General features: G+C 39.7%; 2 protein-coding genes across 2 annotated transcripts; one reads left to right on the top strand and one right to left on the bottom strand.

The window, feature by feature from the left end:
• Positions 1-263: 263 nt before the first annotated feature.
• On the bottom strand, positions 264-11,902 carry ppp6r2a (protein phosphatase 6, regulatory subunit 2a). The gene is made up of 24 exons (XM_079454866.1): positions 11,572-11,902; positions 9,919-10,078; positions 8,740-8,997; positions 7,384-7,570; positions 6,998-7,135; positions 6,394-6,459; positions 6,195-6,307; positions 5,995-6,108; positions 5,745-5,871; positions 5,389-5,541; positions 5,011-5,241; positions 4,864-4,928; positions 4,626-4,741; positions 4,442-4,527; positions 4,235-4,315; positions 4,026-4,123; positions 3,801-3,858; positions 3,568-3,695; positions 3,282-3,445; positions 3,062-3,197; positions 2,848-2,900; positions 2,381-2,555; positions 2,100-2,213; positions 264-2,026 (listed from the first exon to the last, which is right to left on the bottom strand). Exons 3-24 carry the CDS (start codon positions 8,964-8,966, stop codon positions 1,981-1,983), a joined length of 2,676 nt encoding a protein of 891 aa, XP_079310992.1. The 5' UTR covers positions 8,967-8,997; positions 9,919-10,078; positions 11,572-11,902; the 3' UTR covers positions 264-1,980.
• On the top strand, positions 11,885-21,054 carry dennd6b (DENN/MADD domain containing 6B). The gene is made up of 20 exons (XM_079454868.1): positions 11,885-12,897; positions 13,104-13,142; positions 13,267-13,309; positions 13,402-13,514; positions 14,556-14,636; positions 14,841-14,946; positions 16,339-16,418; positions 16,487-16,549; positions 16,647-16,702; positions 16,818-16,940; positions 17,171-17,266; positions 17,774-17,868; positions 17,956-18,021; positions 18,426-18,490; positions 18,566-18,655; positions 18,743-18,796; positions 18,956-19,065; positions 19,146-19,248; positions 19,442-19,516; positions 19,641-21,054. Exons 1-20 carry the CDS (start codon positions 12,745-12,747, stop codon positions 19,785-19,787), a joined length of 1,758 nt encoding a protein of 585 aa, XP_079310994.1. The 5' UTR covers positions 11,885-12,744; the 3' UTR covers positions 19,788-21,054.

The following is a 21,054-nucleotide window of genomic DNA, read 5'->3' as shown; positions in this document are numbered from 1 at the left end:
TTTAAAAAGACCCCACTTGTAGCTGACCTGATAACCAGACAACAAATTGACAATTCTGAAAATATCCAAATATAAAAGTACTGATGTAGGCAACACAATGTACAAACATACAGTAATCTATAGATTTCATCAGTTTGTCTGTTCCCTGGGTTTAAACCTGTGACCTTCAAAAACTATTTAATGTTCTGGGGACCCACATCATCACACATTTGGTAGAGGTCTCCGACTTAGATGACCACAAAGAAACAACCCAGACACATGAACAGAATTGAACAGAGCAATATTTTGGTTGCTGAAGATCACATAAATTAGAATCTCTACAATATGTAAAATAATATTGGTTAAAGTTAAAAATAAGATTTTTTTAAACAGTTAAAGAAAAGGCAAATACATACTTTTGGCTTTGGAAACAAACCTTTGAACATGTCATAGATATAAGACGCAGAGTCAACGGAGAATTTACACTCCGGCGGGAGACAAAAAAAAAAATAAGGGTGTTCCAATGCATGATGGGAGACCAGGTCTCCGCACCAACACCTCAATAAGTGCAAAATAAATAACGCAATATCCCAATCCTGTAATCCAACAGATTTGGTACCATCGAAAGCTTGCAGAGAAATGATACGTGATAAAATCCTGTAGGAAAATAATTACATGATATTCAGTATGAAGTAATACAAGAGCTACCGGAAGGTTCAGAGACAAAATCTTTTGATGACAGCATATAGTAAGATTTCTTTTTTCTTTTAAATGATGCATAACACTGTCCCATGGAATAATTTATAGGGTATAGTGTGGGATGAATGTAATAGCTTGGCCTCTGGAACATGTTCATGTTGGATATGGATTCAGGTAAAATAGTGGGGAGGAGTTATTTCATGACCCGCTGTCATCTAAAAACAGACGAAAGAAGTCTGTTTGCATTTTTTGAAGCAAAGCCTTCTTTCCCATCACAGAGATTTAGAAGGATTTGGAACTTAAGGCAAAGGTTACTATGATTACTTTTAGATTTTTACTTTAAACCCTTGATTCCCATTTTAGAAAGCTTATCATCGAGTAGAAATTAGGTAGATACTGTTTGGTTGATCTGAGGGGAATAACGTATAATGATGAATGTTATTCAATACAATCAAAAGGTCTCGACTAACCAACCAGAACGTCGCCAGAAAAATGGTTGCTCGTATATGCTTGAAAAAGAATGCTTTGCATGCAATGAAAAAGAACCCAAAGTAATTCTAACAGGCACAGTCCCACCACTAAATGTACATTTTCCGAATGATTCAAATTAAATTAAATGCCTAAATGTTATTGCACAAGTGCCGCCATTGGCACCATTTCAGAGCTAAAATATTCATAGATTACCTCCCCCAAGCACTTCCGAACATTCAAATATATGATTTAATGAGTTCAGGCCATAATATTAATAAAAAGGATTTAAAAATCTTGGCGGGGCGGTGACCTGTGCAGAAAAGTGTTACAGACAACTTCAGTTGTGCTTCAACATACAGTAAATTGTTGCAGAGGCTGCGTCACGCGACATCTGATTTTGCGTGATGATGTGTCTACGTGTGGTGCGGCGAAGGATGAGCCTGTGCTTTCCGATTTCATCACTGTTTTTACCGTCCCAAGCTGCGAGCGAAAAATAATCCAGAAAAATGATAGCAGGGAGACAAACCCAAAAAAATAAAGTCCTGACAGATCCTGTAATTACACGGTTCACTGCTACATTAAAACTGTGCATATCTCATACAAAGTTGAAAGGATTAACAGACTAACACCTCTGAGAACTGTACTGGTTACTGGTTTGTGTTACATGCCCCTGGCTCCTTCCTCCAATGATGGGCTGATTGGCAGTATCCAGGACCAATAACATGGCAGCATTCTTTATTTAAACACCAAAAGTGGTATTGAGGTTTGGGGGTTCAGAATGGAAGAGGTGGAGAGTGGGCCAGGTCTCTGTCGGACTCTAATCCGGAACCTTCAGACGGGTCCGTTAGGTGTGATCTCAGCTAAACATGACTTGACTCTGTGGATGAGAGAGTAGTTTAATACTTTGAACAATTAAAGTCACTGTCACGTGCCTTGACTCACTGCGTTACCTCGTCTCCATCACAGTGGTGGTGTCGGAGTCTTCTGTAGGTGCGGAAGACTCGCTGTTGTGTTCAGCCGTATCTGTGATGCTGAGCTTCTCCAGAGCTTCAGTGGACACCTCACTGGCACAGGAGGGAGTTTCAGCACACATACCATCAAATACCTCAAAAATCATAAATAAATCGCTTTCCCTTTATTTTAACAGAAATTACTGAAGCTTATGCAGGGAACCAGTAAAATGTAAAGTCCAAATTCGGGAGTGGCATATTTGGACGGCAGAACTTCTTACCTCGTGGGTGTTGTTGTCTTGTTGGCAGGTGTTTTAGGAGAACCCTCACTTTTATTTTCTCCAGGGTCCTCTTCACTGTCTGAGCCTCCCGATGAGCTGCTGTCCGAGGCCACGAGAGGGGCTTTCTGTTCGGGACTTGCTTCCCACTCTCCTGTAGCCGAACCACTAGCGGCCACTACACAAAAACGAGACAGAATGCACCCTTACGCCTACATGCCTTGCAGAGAGCTTCGTTTAAGATAAGGCAGACCAAGCTTCTTAACACAGAATAAATTGGGAAATGTATTCTATTAATGCATTACAATTCTTGTGCTTGGAATTTACAGATTTATTTGACTAGCAGTTTCAATAGTTGTTCTATGGAAGAATGCGGAGAGTATGTTGTCATAGAACAGGAATGACCTAATACAAAGAACACAAGGGTATGTTAGCTAATATTCAGACATATGCAAATAAAGCACACTCACAGTTCTTCTCTTGACATTGTTGAGACTGTCCCTCTGTCTGGCTGGACTCTTTGCTGTTATGGAGAGATCCATGTGTTAAAGTAAACCGATATTTCTAGCATATCATAAATATAAACAATCAATCAATAACGGTTTGTTTTCAAGAAACATCCAAAAAGCAGCATGATACAGCTAATTCCAAGCTCTTTCCATGCAGATACAAGCGTTTATTCACCTGCTAAATGGCTGGAACTCTGTGAAGGAGGCCCAATCTGTGCCCTGTGGGCCCTCGCCACCCTTCTGAGGTGACCCACCCCAGGCACTGGATGAACTCGCCTCTGTTTCCCCAAAACTTGCTGTCCAGCTTGAGTCTGAAAGACAGAACAAAAATGAGAATAGATTTAACTGAAAATTTTCCTTCACATTAACACATTTGTTTTTAATAAAACTCTTACTTTGAGCCGACTGAGACTCTGCTGCCCTGCCGGCAGATGTGTGCTCAGAGGGAGGACTGCCCTCTTCCTCAATATCCTCATCCTCAGAGGCCGACCCGCAGCCTCCACCTCCATTCCTTACTGCACTTTTGGGTGAGCCGTCTGAAGAAAGAGACACCCCAAACCTGGGAGACAAAAAATTTGATTTCATAGCACTTTATTAAAAAACTTAAATGTAATGCAAACAAACAAACAACAAACAAAACAGCCCACTCATTTCTTAATGGATATCGGTTACATTTTGTACCTCGATCTGGATTTGATTTGTGTTGCATAGTTAATTTCTTTTTCGTCCCAAATGTCTTCCTCTTCCTCGCAGTCATCAAACTGCTGGATTCGCTCTTTACAAGACGCCTCAAAAGCTGCAGCATTGGCCTACAGGAACACAACAACCCAAATTAAATCATCAAAAAATTATAATAATAATAAATGAACTAATGGTTTGAAATGTTTATGTTTTTGGTGGTGCAAATCACTTACACTATGATCATCTGCATCTATGTTAAAGTTGATTTCAGCAATGCGATCGAATGCAGCACTGAAAGGTTGAAAGAATGAAAATGTTCACAGCACAAACTTTACAAAAGATTCACACTTGTATATCAAAACAAGTCAATAAAAAACTGTGATATCTACCAAACTGATACACATCACACTCTTCACATTGATGTAAGAAATAGACACATGTAAATATATTTAACTTACTTAATGTTTTCATCATGTTCACTGAATTCCTCATCGTTGAAGCCAAACTGATCCACAAAATTGGCAGTCATCTGTTGAATCTGGTAATCTGAGAATGCCTGAAAAAAAACAATGATAAAGCTTAAATGTTTAAACAAGCAAAGTTTTTCTAACATGCTGGCTGTTTATGATGTCCACATGCTTTACTTTCTAACAGGAAGTTCTTTCACCTGTTGAATGGACAGATCATTGGGGAAGGGGCTTTCCATATCGTCATCTTCACTAGATGAGTGTAAATTATGAGTGCTCACCTGTGGAAAACAAGGTCACAACCAATCAGAAAGCAGAACCATGCCATATGACATGTACTACAAATATGATGACATCTGATAAGGAACATGTTTTCTTAGCACTTCATTCATTATGCTTTTCCTCACCAAGTCCACTGTGTTTCTTCTATTGGTTTCCCTCAGAGTCTCCCCCACAAAACTCTCCCAGCGACCTCTGCAGTCCTCTGGCAGCTCTGTGGATGTACAGGCACATTACCAACCCAGTAAACATCAACACAAACGTTCTCACATCAGCAATAAGTCCATAAACCTATTTAACTGAACTACAAACCTTTAATCAACCCGTTAATCTGCGAGTGAGCCAGCCCTTTCTCTAGGTTCTGAACCACAGTGTTAGCGATTCTCGTCAGGTGACCCATATTTCCCCTTCGTCTTCCCCCTTCAGCCCTGCAGAGACAGACAGATATCAAACAACCCTGGTTATGTCATGCTCAAGTGTCTGGAGGTGTGTGTGTGTTTAGAGTCACTGTATATAAACCAATGAAAGGAAACAGATGAGAGTCTCTTACTGGATTTTGTCATTTTCCTCCCAGGCATCCAGAATTCTCTGCACCAGCCGACAATGCTGAAAGAGCTGGAGAAAGTAGATAGTAGAACAAAAATTTACAGCAGGACAAAATGGTGTTGCTTTTAACAAATGATGACCCTAAACGTACATTGGTAACAAGAGCATCCTGAACGGGTGTAGTTGCTGAGTCTGAGGTGTTGTTCTGGCCAGGTGTTTCCTCTTCCACAGGGCTGCCTGCACCTGCGGCCTGCCTCTCCTCGTGGTTCTGCAGGCCTGGGTTTTGGAGATCCGTGTGGGTGTAATGGTTCATGATGGACGCCACACACAGCTCCACTTGCAAGTGCAAGAAATTATTCCAGGTGTATTTAAAGAATAAATCCTGTAACCAGAGAGGGGAAAAGTTAGAAGGACAGAAAGAAAGCAATGGAAACAAGATCATTGTGCATAGGTCCCCACCCACAGTCGACCCAAAGTGTTGAGTCGGCAGTATTTAGTGTGTGTGTGTGTGTGTGTGTGTGTGATTTACCAACAGCAGGGCCATGATGTTGAGTCTGCAGATCTCCTGGCAGATGCTGAGGTCGCAAGTCTGCAGCAGAGAAGCCACCAGTCTGGCAACATGTAGGCGGGCGCTCCCCAGGGGCTGCTCCAGAATGCCCACCGTAGTGAGTATTGCACATCTCTGGTCAACAGCAAAATAAATTAATATTTTTAAAGAGCGGATGCCTACAGCACAGCATACAAAGGCACACTCGGTGATCGTTGGGAGTGTTCATTTATTTTGAAAGTATGATTTTACAAAAATTATTGGAATTGATCAAATGTTTTAAAACCCTCAAATGACATTTATGTCCGGGAGTTTAGACGTTGTGTTTTTTCTCGTACCTTTGGAGGGTTCAGTAGGAGCTGCTGGAAGTCCTTTAGATGAGGCTCAATAGCACATAAAATACTGCTGTTGACAGTGTAAGACCTTTCACATCCCTGAGAATACAGGTCCATCAGACCCTCCAGCCTAACAACAGACACAGAACAACAGAACAGATCAGACTAAATTGAGGCAAGTTAAAAACAAGGATGAAAGAGTAAAGTTGTTATTTCAATACAACTTGACAATTAGACCCTCTCGTGAACTTACCCTGACCTCCGTGACTCCAGTAACGTAAGAAGCACTTGCGTTCCATTGACGATGGACGCTTCAGTCCTCTCGCCTTCAAACATGTTCTTCAAAAGCTCTTCCACATTGTCTTGTCTGCAAACACAGCGATCAAAGAAACCATCTTCATCTATGTAAGTAAGACGATCTTCACAAAAACGCTAATCAAATTTTACACTTACGACTCCAGGACAGCGAGTAAGGGGTCTGCTTCTGTGACCTCTGACATCTGATTGGCCTGGTCTCTACTGAGTCGAATGATGTCACAAAGAGTCTGGGATGCATTAGATTGTCTCTGCACCGAATGAGGTGGAACAAAATGTTTTAGACAAACAAAATCATGTGAAATGAAGGTGAAAAGTTCAATGGTGATGTTTGTACCTCTTCATCTCTTCCTGTATGCATTAGCTCTGTGAGTCTCTGAATGAGCCTCTCCTCATTCAGCCACTATAAACACACACAAACACACACTGACTACAGATCAGAATCAAGACTCCATAATAACTTATCGGGCCAAACGTGGGCCAATGTCTGATTTAAACAATCAAATCACTGGAGTAGTGATGTTTGACATTATCTCACTTGTCCAATATGCTTCTCTTGTCATTTACAGAAAAAAAAACTGTCCTATTATGAACTATCAACAGTCAAAAGTGGCCCAGAACGGTTTGCTGTCCTACATTCTTCAAATTGTCTTATGTGTTCAACAGAACAAAGAACTTATAAAGCATTTTTCCTACTATGGGAGTCAATGGGGACAAAATCTGTCTGGTCATAAGCTTTCTTCCAAATATTTTTCTCTGTGTTCATCAGAACTAGGAAATGAATACATATTTTGAACAACTCGAAGGTGAGTAATTGATGACAGAATATTCATTTTGGGGTAAAGTATTCTTTTAATAACCACTGAGCATTAGAATTTTACGATGCCAAGTTGTATTCTGTTTTGATAATTCTCTTTATTTATGTATACAATTATGCTTACATTGAGGACCTCCATCCTCAAGGGGGCAGGCTCTACACAGCTGATGAGACGCAGCAATAGGTCCATCATGGCCGAGGCATCAATGTGATTCAGCACCAGACTGATAAAGTTGTGTTTTTTCCTTAGGAAAGAGATTACCTGCAAAATAACACACAATATTACTATCCACCAAACTAATCAAACTACTGCCCTAACAACCCCCAACACCCAAAGGTATTTAAATTTTTTTTTAATTAAAAACACTGACTACATGGTACATGTGGGAGATCTTTGACTTTACTGGTCCAGTCTAGCATGTCACGTGTGACGTTTGTTGCTGATCTGCTTTGCATGAGATCAGATAATGCTCTGTTTGTGTGTGTATCTCTCCCACGCTTTGTGTATACCTGGTCTGTTTTCCGTGCAATCAGGTTGCCGATGGTCTTGCTGAAGAAGGAGGCCAGCAGGGGATTAAGGGGAGGCTCCTGCTCCAGAAAGTGGTAGAGCTTCTCCAAAAGGGATTCTTCTCCACCCAGTTTATCATTGATAAGAGCCACATCTGAGGTCAGAAGCTCACAGGCAATATTTGGATACCTGAATGAATAGAACCAGACAAGTTTATTTTACCTACATGTGTGGCAGAACATCATTTTAATAACGTTTTGAGGATTCCAGCAAATTAATTTCAAACAAAGTTGCACTGAATAACCTTTGATCTAATTTGTGACTCACACAAAAGTAAATACTGGTTAAGTCTGTGCTGCAGTGTTACAGGGCAAATCAATGGCACAAATGAAATGGTTTGCAGGGCAAAACACTGCATTAGTGCCTTATATACTGCAGTATGGTACTGCATCTGATAAACATATTATGTAAAAATATGAATCAGGCGGTTGATACAACAGATGTTATTGAACACGTTCCACCCATTATACACATGAGGAAAACAGTTTAGCACATCTGCTTGCTCATTTCAAGACATTCAGCCGTCTACATAACGAGAACAGAATAATTTTGATGATGTCTCTCTCTCTCTCTCTCTCTCTCTCTCTCTCTCTCACCGTATGGTCGAACACATTGCTAAAACCGATGGAGACATTAAAGCCTGTCAAATCTGGAGTGAATTGCAAGACACATTTTATATTTTACTGCCTTCACAAACACAACAACTCTTCCAATTTTAATATCAGTATTCTAATATTTTACATGTGTCCTTTCCTTTCAGAAGTCATTTCTCTTTTCATATTCCATATTATTTCTCATTTATGTTTCAATTACTCCTGCTCCATCTGCACATTTTGGGGATCGTTTCTTGCCTCCTAACATATCTGATCTCTTACTTTTTAAGTCTTTACCTGCATTTTATATTGCACTCCTGTATCTAGGAGCTCCAAGTATGCAGGTCAGCTAATGTACAGCACATACACCCTAAAGTCTTAATTGAACAATTCTCAGTAGCAGTCAGAATACCTTTTTACTGCCAGGCATATGTACACATAGGCTAAAGGGACTCTGCAATGGAAGGATCCTTTACGATGATGGTGTGTCATTGCTGCACAGCTATTATCATCAAATTATCTCTTTTTTTCAACAGGATCCTGAAACCCTTTTTCCATCTGCCCTTGGTCAGCAAAATATTGGCTGAGCTAAGGGCTTATCATCAAGAAAATGTGCAATTTTAGCACATGAATTAAGTACACATAGACACACTACTAAAACCACTATTAAGCTATGCTGAAGCTGTGTGGCATTCTTTTCCTTACTTGAAGCGTGTTTTCTCCTCCAGATCAGCAGGTGGCTCCTCGGTGATGAGAGTGACCAGCTCCTGCATACACTCATCCTTGGAGAGGAAAAGAAGGAGCTTGCGGTTCTGAGCTTTGCACTCCTGCAGAACATCCTCCTCTTCCATCAACTCTCTCAGAGTCACATCCTCTCGATCCAGCAGCTGGTCAATATGGGAGGTGTTGTTCAGGTCAAACTTCCAGAACATGATGGCGGTGGCTGTAGCAGGAAGCACAGACCTGAAGACGGGATGAGGTGAACGTCAAAAAGGGAGAGCGAGCAATAAGGCAAAGTGTACCGCATTGTTAAAAAGTGACCCACCCTCTTGTCATTTCAAATGTGTATGACTTTCTTTCTTCCGCAGAACACACAAGAAGATATTTTGAAGAGGGTTGTTAACTGACCCCCATTCACTTGCATTGGTTTTGTGTCTATATAAAAGAAGTGAATGGGGGCAGTGTGGTTCGCTTGCCAAGTTTCTTCAAAATATTATGTTCTTTTGTGTTCTGTGGAAGAAAGAAAGCCATAAAGGTTTGAAATGACAAGAGGGTGAGTAAATAATGACCGAATTTTCATTTTTGGGTAAATATCACTTTTTACATCATAAATTTGAGTCAAAGCACTTTTGCCCACCAATGTGTGTGTGATGCTTTGCTTAGACTTGTAGTATATATAGAGCATTCTATATTAGCCCCTTATAGGTTTCAGTTACAGCTGATGGCAGCTATACAGACAGTAGGCAGCTTTGCATGTAGTAGACAGCTGAATAGGTTTTGAAATAAATTTTGGAGTTAATGGGAGAGAGGAAGAAACACGACAGAAAGCAGAACTACCAGATGAAAGACAATCTGGACAACAGAAGAACAACAAAGGGAACAACATTTTATTTTATTTTAAAATACTTTTAAAGCATCTAACACATCCTACTCAAAACAAAACATGACACAAAATAAAAAGCGACAATTCCTTCATGAACAAAGCTGGTATATTAGACCTTTCCTATTCCTACATTAAAACTGGTTCCCACGCATCACATTCTCTGCAATATATTTCACACAGTCCATACGCTCAAAAAACTGCGAGAGATCCAGCACCTGTGTAGACTCCTTAGGAATGAATGTAACCTTTTTATTGCATTAGTTTAATGAATATATTTTTACCAGCTGATGAAACGCGTGAATCCTTAGTTACACCTCCTCCACAGGCAGACAGGCATTTGAGTGGCAAGATGCAAACAGCACAGAATGACCTAGCATTAATCTGCATGAGGTCCACTTCCCACCAGGAACTCCTCGAATACACGCCTCAGAAGAACAGACACTGTGAAAAAGAAACAAGAATGAGAAATTGGCATTTCCTTGCCAACAGCGAACAAACACATACACACTCAAATTTACCCCCATGCTGCCTCTCTAGCTGATACGTAAACAGTTATTTTAAGCCTTTGCTCAAGTGACACACTCGTAGTTCACTTATCAAAGAAAATCTTACAATCACACGTTAAAATCAGCATTAAATTGAATAGGATGTTCGACTAGGGAGCTGACACTTGGTGCCATCATACTCCCACCAACCCCCGAATAATGTCTACCTATGCCACATCTCTGGAGCAGTTGGCATACTCGAGACAGCAGCTGGTAACAGCTTCCTTAAACACTGCATACTGATCTGACAACAAACACAGAGCACGCACTACACCGGAAAGAAGCTCTATCATTGATCTGCAGCTGTGCAAGTTACAAACACATCTTTCAGTTGGGAAAAAGCTTCCAAAAAAGACGACAGGACTTGTTTCCTTCTTTTATGTGCACACCATTGTGTGTACGTGCGGAGACGTTCAACTAGTGCACTCAAACTCTACAGTGCAACAAAGAACTCCCCGATGAACTCTAAACAGGAAAGAAACTTAGTCTCTGTTCTACAATCCATCAAAAATAGAACAAGGGTTGCATTTACAAACAATATAAGCTGCCACACACAGGAGAGACTAGAAAGGATGTCGGAGGGAATATCGGAAGGTCAAAATAAATCGGTGATATTCTGATTGCGCAATTGTCCAGAAGCTGCCTACTTAGGAAATTGATCCAGCAACTTGTGCTGAACCCTGGACCCTCGAGGGGGTGTTGATGTATTACAAAACTCAATAAGAGATTGCATTTATCACACTGAATGAATATAATGACGGTGTGCAAGTCAATAGTCAAACAGCTGGAGAGGATGAACTGACATATGAACTACTCAATCGTGGCTGCCAATGATAACATCAGTTAAGTGTTTACAAAGTCAACAACATGCCAGCGCATTTTTTGCACTTTAAAGGGCAGAGATTTAAAGCAGAGGCGTACACATGTTTACTTACACAAAGCCTAACCACGAGACGCGTTTAAAAGTGCAGAATACCAGTTTCAGTAGAAAATGTCTGTGGGTTCATGTTTACGCTGGGCCCCGCTAGCTGCCCTTAGCATCGGTGGCTAACATTAGCAACATAACTGGTTTCCGTGTTTTATAAGAGACACAAACTCGAAACAAAACCAATGAAATACACGCTCGTTTAAAATTCAACGCGACGTCGGACGTGTAGAACGCGCATGTCATTATTTCGCGTCGAGATGTTTTTTGTTTGTTTGCTAGCTCGCCTGGCTAACTTCAACACAATCTCTCCCAGAAGTTTCTCTATATCCGAGAAGCAATTATGCCGACACGTTCTTCGCCCAAAACACCCCTTAACGAGCCGGGTTCGTTACAAAGCAGGCAAAGTCGGCCCGTTCAGGGCTATTTATGAATACAAACAGGCTGTTTCCACTTTAACTTACCCCCACTGTAAGTGTCTCCAGGCTGCTAGACTGGTTATCTGTTAGTGTTGGTCAGGCTCGAGCAGCGGTGGCGCTGCTGCTGCCCCGCGCGCGCTGTGCGAAACCCTGCAGCTGCCACGAGACCGTTTTCCTCTCGACTATCTGGCCAATGCGCGAGCCATCGTGCCCATTAAAGTTATTGTGTTTTTCCTTTATTGTATTAAATGATTAATGCTTACGCAATATTTTGACGTAAATCACTACGCAGAGTTGACTCGGGCGCTCTCGTGCACGGCGAGAGTCGGGGGGATAAAAACCGTTGATGTGTTTCTATTCAAAATGGCGAAACTCTGTTATAAAAGAGCGCGTGCGCGTGCTGTCAGATTATTGAGTGCGCACAGAGCGCATTCCCCTCAACTAGACAAAGAGTCAACAAAGTCCTTTTTAAAATGGTTCATAGTACCACCCTTGTCATTTGAGCAGATTTTCTCAGAATATATCCTCAATGTGTTCATTTTGTAATTCTGATGAAGAATCTATTATCGTTGCCCATTCTACAAAAATGTTTCTGGTCAGAAGTTACCATCATTTTTTCTTGCTGTAACAAATTGTTAGAAATAACAGAATCTATTATTTTTGTGTCCGATTTTCATTCCAAGGACGTTAACATGGAACATATTGTTTTATTGCTTTGTCTTCTGGGTAAATTTCACCTACATAAAGCCAGAGCCGTCCATTGCAAACCTAACTTTAGAATGTTTTCATCTGACATAAAGTCCCTTTTTACTTCCTTTAAGAATATGTCAAATCCGTTGAACTGTAAATATGGAAAATAATTATATGAAATAAGTGCAAACTGAGGGACATTATAAGGTGCTATGTATTCAGTTATTTTAACAAAATGATAAGACCAAAACAATAAAATATGAATCAAAATATATTTTAACTTTAACTCACTTGTATGAACTTAATCTCTTTACATCCATTTAAAACTGGTGAATTCTGTATTTAATTCATTCATTTAAAACCAGAAACATACAATATGGTATATTTTCGATTGATTACGTACAAATCATGATAGTCATACGTCAGTCCTCCCCGCGCGAGGGCGCTGTTAAAACGTCCCTTATTGAAGAATGACCGAGGACGCGACGATTCATATGCGCAAGTGGAAATGAAATGGATTAATTCGCAATGGACCCATTTGACAGCTGTGATTCTCGGGAAGGAGCTTCCAAAACTGCGGATACGAATTCACAAACACCGGAGCCGTGGTCCCGGTTCTCCGCTTGGCTCGAGTGCGTGTGCGTGGTTACCTTCGACCTCGAGCTCGGGCAAGCCATTGAGGTACAGAGATGATGTGCATGCACCCCGTACATCTGTTTGCTTTGTACAACACCCTTGATATGACTGATAAGTTAAAGTTAGTGGCGTCTCTTTGTCAGTTACACAGCACCTATCTTGTTTGCGATCCTCTTTATATCGCTGTTTATAGAAGAACATGTCTCTCTGTAGCAATGTGACGTTAACCTTATTATTATTATCATCATCAGCTCGTTTACCCACATGATGTCAAGCTCACGGAGAAGGAGGTAAGAATTTAAAAGTAAAGATGTGCATATTTCCCGTGAATTGTATTTCTAATGGCTGTCTGTATCAAAATGCACTTGTTTATTACATTAAATAACATGTTTTACTTTCCCTTGTTTTGTTTAGAAAACAAGCATCTGTTATTTATCCTTTCCTGATTCATATTCAGGTAATTCGCATTAAGAGTCTTTTGTCGATGTTGTTGTGATATACGAAACATGATAATTCCAGCTCATTCACATGAGTCCATGTCTTTCCCAGGATGCCTTGGAGACACCCAGTTTAGCTTCAGACTGCGGCAGTCGGTGGGCCGCAGGGGCTCTTGGTTTGGACAGGAAGATGCATACAACCGGGCCGCACCTGTGACTTTGCATGTAGGAAATATACTTGCATTTAGACATTTTCATGTTCATGTTTCATCCTCCGTCTCCTCTATCAGCACTAGTGGACGACTGTCATGCCAGAAAATGTTTACTAGACTTGGACCAGACTGATAGTGTACTAACACAAACTTCGGGTCGAATGACCCCTGGTGTAGTGTGGGCATTACAAATATTCCTAAAATATATTTCATTAGAACTAATCAACAGCACTTTATATCCCTATTTTGAAGACTGTGAATTATGCTGCCTTCTTGTGCTCTTGGAAATTCGATAATTCCCACTTCAACACGAAATAATGTATGTATTTAGTAACATCAATGTCATCTATAGATTATTTACAGGTTGAAGTGGGAATTATTCAATTTGCGAGAGCATGTGAAGGCAGCATCAGTTTTAAACAATAGACCAGGGGTCTCCAACCCCTCTCCAGGGAAGCTACCATGTACCATCCTGAAAATGTGAGCGTTCATCCCAAATCAAACACACCCGAAACGGCTTATCAACATGGTCAAGGTTGCTTGATAATTACAAACAGGTGTGTTGGAGCTGCACTAAGCAGGACTGTAGCTCTCCAAGGTTGAAGAATAAAGATCCATGCTACGGACTAAAATTAATTTCATAATGCAATAGATAATTAATCTGTTATAATATCATGTAAGCGACCACTGATTAACCAGTGTATCTAACCCCCCCCCCATTGTCCACAATTGGACCCCATGAAAGTCCCCCACTCTCAATTTCTTCTACAAGACAATCTAGAGTTTGGCATTACTTCAAATATGTATATCTGTTATAAAAAAAGAAATGACTTTTATTTGAATTTGTTTTATCTTTTTTATTTAAGCCTTTAGGTTTATCTTGTTTTGAAAACCTTTAAGTAATCTTAGAGCACCCTTGGAAGTTTGTTTAGGCCTACTAGTGGTCCCTGGCCTCCTTTAAAGCAATGCATTCTAAAAATGTGATGTGTGTAAAACAACCTGAACCCAGAATCTACATGAAAATTACATGTATATGATTTCATTTCTCTTTTAGAAGGAGCATGCACATTTCAATGGATATGTCTATTTCAGACAAGTGAAAGATTCGTCTGTCAAAAGAGGCTACTTTCAGAAGGTGTGTAACTCAACTGAAATATACACGTTAATTCTGTCGCAAACAAAGGTTTAGAACCCTGTAATCTAATGTCTTCTGTTAATTACTGTATTTAAAATAATGTCATTATTTAAAAAAAAGAAATGTGGATGAATAGCCGTTTGGTAGTTTGTTCAGAATATAAGAATATCATGTAATCGCAATTATATGTAATATTATTTCCAGTCGTTGGTAGTGGTGTCCAGACTGCCGTTTGTGCAGTTGTTCCATTCTTTGCTGCAGGTCATCGCCCCCGAGTACTTTGAAAAGCTTGAACCTTGTTTAGAGACTGGTGAGGTCAATTTGATTTTATGGCCTGGTTTCACAGACATGGCTTAGCTTAAGCCAGGACTATGCCTTAGTTGAATAAAGATATTTATGTCGCTTTTATAAAAATACATTACTAGTCTGCATATACACTCACCTAAAGGATTATTAGGAACACCATACTAATACTGTGTTTGACCCCCTTTTGCCTTCAGAACTGCCTTAATTCTACGTGGCATTGATTCAACAAGGTGCTGTAAGCATTCTTTAGAAATGTTGGCCCATATTGATAGGATAGCATCTTGCAGTTGATGGAGATTTGTGGGATGCACATCCAGGGCACGAAGCTCCCGTTCCACCACATCCCAAAGATGCTCTATTGGGTTGAGATCTGGTGACTGTGGGGGCCATTTTAGTACAATGAACTTATTGTCATGTTCAAGAAACCAATTTGAAATGAATCGAGCTTTGTGAGATGGTGCATTATCCTGCTGGAAGTAGCCATTATAGGATGGGTACATGGTGGTCATTAAGGGATGAACATGGTCAGAGACAATGCTCAGGTAGGCCGTGGCATTTAAACGATGCCCAATTGGCACTAAGGGGCCTAAAGTGTGCCAAGAAAACGTCCCCCACACCATTACACCACCACCACCAGCTTGCACAGTGTTAACAAGGCATGATGGATCCATGTTCTCATCTCATCCTCTGACCTCTAGCATCAACAAGGCATTTTCGCCCAAAGGACTGCCGCATACTGGATGTTTTTCCCTTCTCACACCATTCTTTGTAAACCCTAGAAATGGTTGTGCGTGAAAATCCCAGTAACTGAGCAGATTGTGAAATACTCAGACCGGCCCGTCTGGCACCAACAACCATGCCACGCTCAAAATTGCTTAAATCGCCTTTCTTTCCCATTCTGACATTCAGTTTGGAGTTCAGGAGATTGTCTTGACCAGAACCACACCCCTAAATGCATTGAAGCAACTGCCATGATGGTTGATTAGATATTTGCATTAATAAGAAATTGAACAGGTGTTTCTAATAATCCTTTAGGTGAGTGTGTATATACATATATACATACATACATACATACATACATATATATTATTGAAGAAAAAAAAAACCAACGTATTCTATATAACTGTATAGAATAACATGAGGGGAATAAACACTAACAGATTTTCATTTTTCATAAAAACTGTCCTCTTAGTATATTAGTATATATAATGCGCTAATATATTTAAAGATATTTCAGGGCAAGTTATATTCAGTAAAGACAGGTCAAACATTCATTTTCGTCTGGGACTAGCCTTAAGCATGGTCTGTGAAACAGGCCTATATGTTTCTTTTTGGAGTTTCTAACTCCATATAGAGCAGAACTTAAGCTAACCTAATGTAATATAATTTGTTGTAGTGTGCAATGAGATTGATCAGTGGCCTGCACCAGTACCAGGGCAAACACTTAACTTACCTGTGATGGGTGTGGTGATGCAGGTGAGACCTATCAACTTTTGATAACTTTGATAGTTCTTTCACAGACTAATCCAGAGCTCTATTTGCAGGTCAATATTCCATCAAACGTTGAAACACCAGCAGGAAGCCCCTTTAAACAGACACAACAAGAGGTACCTACTGTACCTCGCACATGCATTCTCCTAATAATAACTTGTCTTTGAATGTGTCTGTGTTCAAAGATAACCACAGAAGATGTTGTTTTTATAGAATCTGCTTCCTGCCCCCATGATTCTTCCATCAGTTCACGAGCTGGATCTTTTCAAGTATGATACTGCTTACATGTGTTCTGTAATGACTAAACCATCTGTCGAGTTTACAGCATTCAGTGAAAGCGCACCATAGCTACAGATTACCCTAACTGACCTTTCATGTGATTAGATGTTTCCAGTCAGTCCTGATTCACGTGCAGATGCTCTGGGAGCTGATGTTGCTAGGAGAGCCAGTGGTTGTCATGGCACCCTCTCCAACTGGCTCCTCGGAGACTGTACTGGCCCTGGTCAGGTAGGAACATTGTGTTCTCATTACACAGTTCCCAGCAGCGCACACATGGTTATTGTTAACTTAGTACGTAAAAATCTTTTATTTTTTATGGTGCAAAACAATTAATTAGTTATTAATTAGTATTAATTATTAGTTAATAATTAGTATTAATTAGTTAATAAATTGTCAAAAAGCAGTTTTTAAAGCAGTTTTAAACTTTTGTGTTTACATGAGATGTTATTTTGCTGTAGCTCCATCGCCCCACTGCGGTACTGTGGTGATTACAGACCCTACTTCACCATTCATGACAGTGAATTCAAGGAGTATACCACCAGAACTCAGGCTCCGTAAGCAAAGACACACAGCCACTCTTAAAGAGGACAGTTTTTCTGATAAATGAAAACCTGTGTTTATTCGCCTCATATTCTTCTTCTTTTTTTATTCAATGGAACTAAATTCATCCCTTTGGTATATGACATTTGGTAGACACACCATTTTTGTTATACACACAATTCCCAACATTGACAAGATTTCCATCATTCATGACACAATGCTTCCCACCATTGGGAAGTTTTTGTTCCATGTTTTCAGTGTTATACAATATGAGGTGCATTTGTATTTTCTGTTTCTATTGCATGTGCCATAATATTTTCTTTTAAGAATTTTCTTGATAATAAAAAGTTTGCATTGGCTGGCTACGTTTTTTAAAACTCTGTCTATGAAAGAGTGAACTATGCCATAATTTTCATTTTTGGATGACGCTGTTCCTTTAAGAATGTCATGATGGATTCTCTAATATGCGAACCACCTCCACATGTTTTAATGCATGTGACGCCTGTATTTTCTTCTGACAGTCCTAATGTGATACTGGGTGTCACAAACCCTTTCTTCATAAAGACTTTTCAGTGCTGGCCACACATCGTTCGCCTCGGAGACTTGAAGATATCTGGTAAACAACACTGCATTTTAACCCCATTATGACTTATAGATGATGTGTTCATGCATGACGTTTGAGTTTGGTTTCTCTTTCCTGCAGGTGATTTGCCAAAGCAGGTGAAGATCAAGAAATTGGCTAAGTTGAAAACATTGGATACAAAACCAGGTACGCAACAAGATATTGGATATCGTATAGTTTAAAGGGAGACTTAATCCAAAAATGAAAATTCTATCATCACTCACCTTCAAGTTGTTCCAAATCTGTATAAATATCTTTGTTCTGATGAAGACGGAGAAAGATATTTGGAACAATGTTTAAAACCGATCAGATCCCATTGACTCCAATAGTAGGAACAATTACTTGTATCTTTTTTTGTTCTGTTGAACACAAAAGAAGACATTTTGAAGAATGTAGGACGGCAAACATTTTTGGGGCAAAATCTGCTTGGTTATAAGCATTCTTCCAAATATCTTTTTCTGTGTTCATTAGACACAGATTTGGGGAAAGGATGACGAGTATCCCTTTAATACAAAATTGTATCTTTGAGTTTATTCCTGTTCTTCTTTAAGGTATATACACAGCATACAAGCCTTTCCTACAGAAAGACAAAGCCCTCATCAAACGAATCTTAAAGGTTTGCTGCAATTGTTTGTTTGGTATTGAATTGAAACAAAAGCAAAAATGTTAAGTGTTCTCTTTTTGCCTTCAGGGTATCCAGAAAAAAAGACCATCAGAGGTGCAGAGCTCCATCTTGAGGCGGCATCTGTTGGATCAGACGCAGTGTTTCATTTTTCCACTGGTACCTAATGACAGTTTTACTATTTTATTACTACTTCATTCATAGAAAAGGCCTCAGCTTTGAATTCACACCATTGTTTGTCTTTAGGAGCAGTACTTGTCCAGTCTCATGCCCCCGCAGAGAACCGTGTCTCCTTGGAAGGTTGGTTCAAGATGATATGGTCAGATTTTAGTGGATAGAGATCCATTTCATTAATAGGAGACGTGGATCGGTTACCTCATTTCATCAGAATTTTCAGCCCGTTTCCAAACACAAAGTTCCCAAGCTTGTTTAGATATTAAATTGTTTCATGTTTCTCAGACTCCGCCACAGATCCGGCCCTTCAGTCAAGAGGATTTTATTAAGACTTTGGACCAAGCAGGGCCTCAGCTTACCTCAGTGCTCAAAGGAGATTGGATGGGACTGTACAGGTGACACACCAGGAAGATCAGAATTAAAACCCAAACCTTTTATTCAGTTGTCCGTATGAAGTAATGTCTGTGACTTTCAGGAGGTTCTTCCGTTCTCCAAACTTTGACGGCTGGTATCGTCTCAGGCACAGAGAGATGACTCAGAAAGTGGAATGTTTCCATTTAGAGGCCATCTGTTTAGCTGTGAGTATATTAATCCCTATGCCCTAAAGTAATCTCTGCTTCAAAAGACCATTGAAACTTAAAAAAATCTGTAATTCTGCATAATATTAAATAAAAACCAAAATGAAAGATTACTGGAGTAGTTACATCAAATCAGTGTTGCACTACAAGAATATGACCTGTTTTCTTCTGCATTTTTTTTTCACTCATTCAGGATCTGTTGGCTTGGACCAGAGACAAATCAGAGGTAGAAATTGTTGACCTCATCCTGAAGCTGAGAGAAAAACTGGTTAGTTCTTTTTTAGGTCTGTGTGATAGCATGAGTAAAACGCATGATATTTGGGTGCTAGCGTCATGTTCTACCGACTGAGCTACACAACATAAAGAAGTTTATCTCTGCACCTCCTGTCCAGGCAAAAGCTCGAAGGCACCAGCTTCCAGTCAAAGAAGAACAACTGGAGAGAGCAGAGCAGTCCATTCAGACCATCATAGGCTCCCTGCCAGAAGATCTACAGACAGTATTACACAGACAATCACAGTCAGAACCACATGAACACTGACATATACACAGGCTCTCTGTGCCACAGCTCCAATATTTCAGAATACCAGCTATCAATGAACCCGACACCTGCAAAGGTATAAAACAACTATTTTACCAGTAAAACACACACACTACCTGAGAGGCCTTTCATTATAGATATACAGGAGATAACTGGCGATGCTGCTTGACACAGCACTAGATAACACGTGAAGAACACAGGAAGACTGCAATTCATAGTGCAATAACTTTGGGTTCTCATCTGTAAGTGTGATTTTAGGGTTTTTAAAAATGATTTATAAAATATCAAAGCTTTTAGTTCTGTAACAGTGGTATTATTCTGGGGTCAAGGACACTCACAGCATCACTTTTGGTTACAGTTTTTGACACAGTAACCTCTAACCTCAGCACAGAATCACCTCGCATACGGTGTTTTTTTGGTCAATTTGTATCCAGTTGTTATATGAGATATGGATTTTATGTAATTCAGGGCTGGATTAATGAATACAGATTAGTCAAGACTAAAATTCATTTTTAATTCAAAAGCCTAATTGATAGTATAATATATACCAGGCTTTTTGAATGAAGGTGAGCATAATGTCTGCATGGTTTCAAGAGAGATTCAGTCACATGAAAGTTAAGTGATGTGTTGCATAATGTAATCGCAACAAATGTGGAGCTGGTTAAGTTTAGTGTAAGGTAACTGTATTGGGCACAAACGAATGTTTATTTATTTTTGGGGGGGAAAGTTTGTTACTTTCTTAAGCAATAGTTTGTGTTTACAGTTCTGACTGTTTGCAGTTTTATTAACCTTCTTTCAGTTACATGTTTAGTAGGCTGAAATTAAACTATTGCTACAGATCCACTTTTACACACAATTTAATTTTGAAAGGGCTTTATTTTGTTTTCATTGTCGTGTTTTATATCAAAGTCTGTTTAAACAAACAAGCAAGACATCTTATGTTGTAAAGACATTTGACCTACATGCTTATCGAAGTCATGTCTGAAGAAATGGATGCATAACTGTTCTTGGGAGTAATCAAGTAAGTGGACAAAAGCTTTTTTTAAATAAGTTTCCTTTGCCATTTAGTTTTGTGCCTAAATAAGAGCTGACTTTTCCTAATTTAAATAATATTACAAGTCAGAGGTTTAAAATGTTAGTATTAGACGATGGCAAGTTCTGTTGTGCCTACAATGTATGGAAATAAAACTTGAATCAACTCCAAATGCATTAGTTTATTTGTATGTGTATGACTGCAGGAATTTATTTAAAAAAGACTGACATGGTG

This window comes from Barbatula barbatula (assembly GCF_947034865.1).
Source record: "Barbatula barbatula genome assembly, chromosome: 4".
NCBI classification, from domain to species: domain Eukaryota; kingdom Metazoa; phylum Chordata; class Actinopteri; order Cypriniformes; family Nemacheilidae; genus Barbatula; species Barbatula barbatula.
This window is presented reverse-complemented; position numbering and strand designations above follow the sequence as displayed.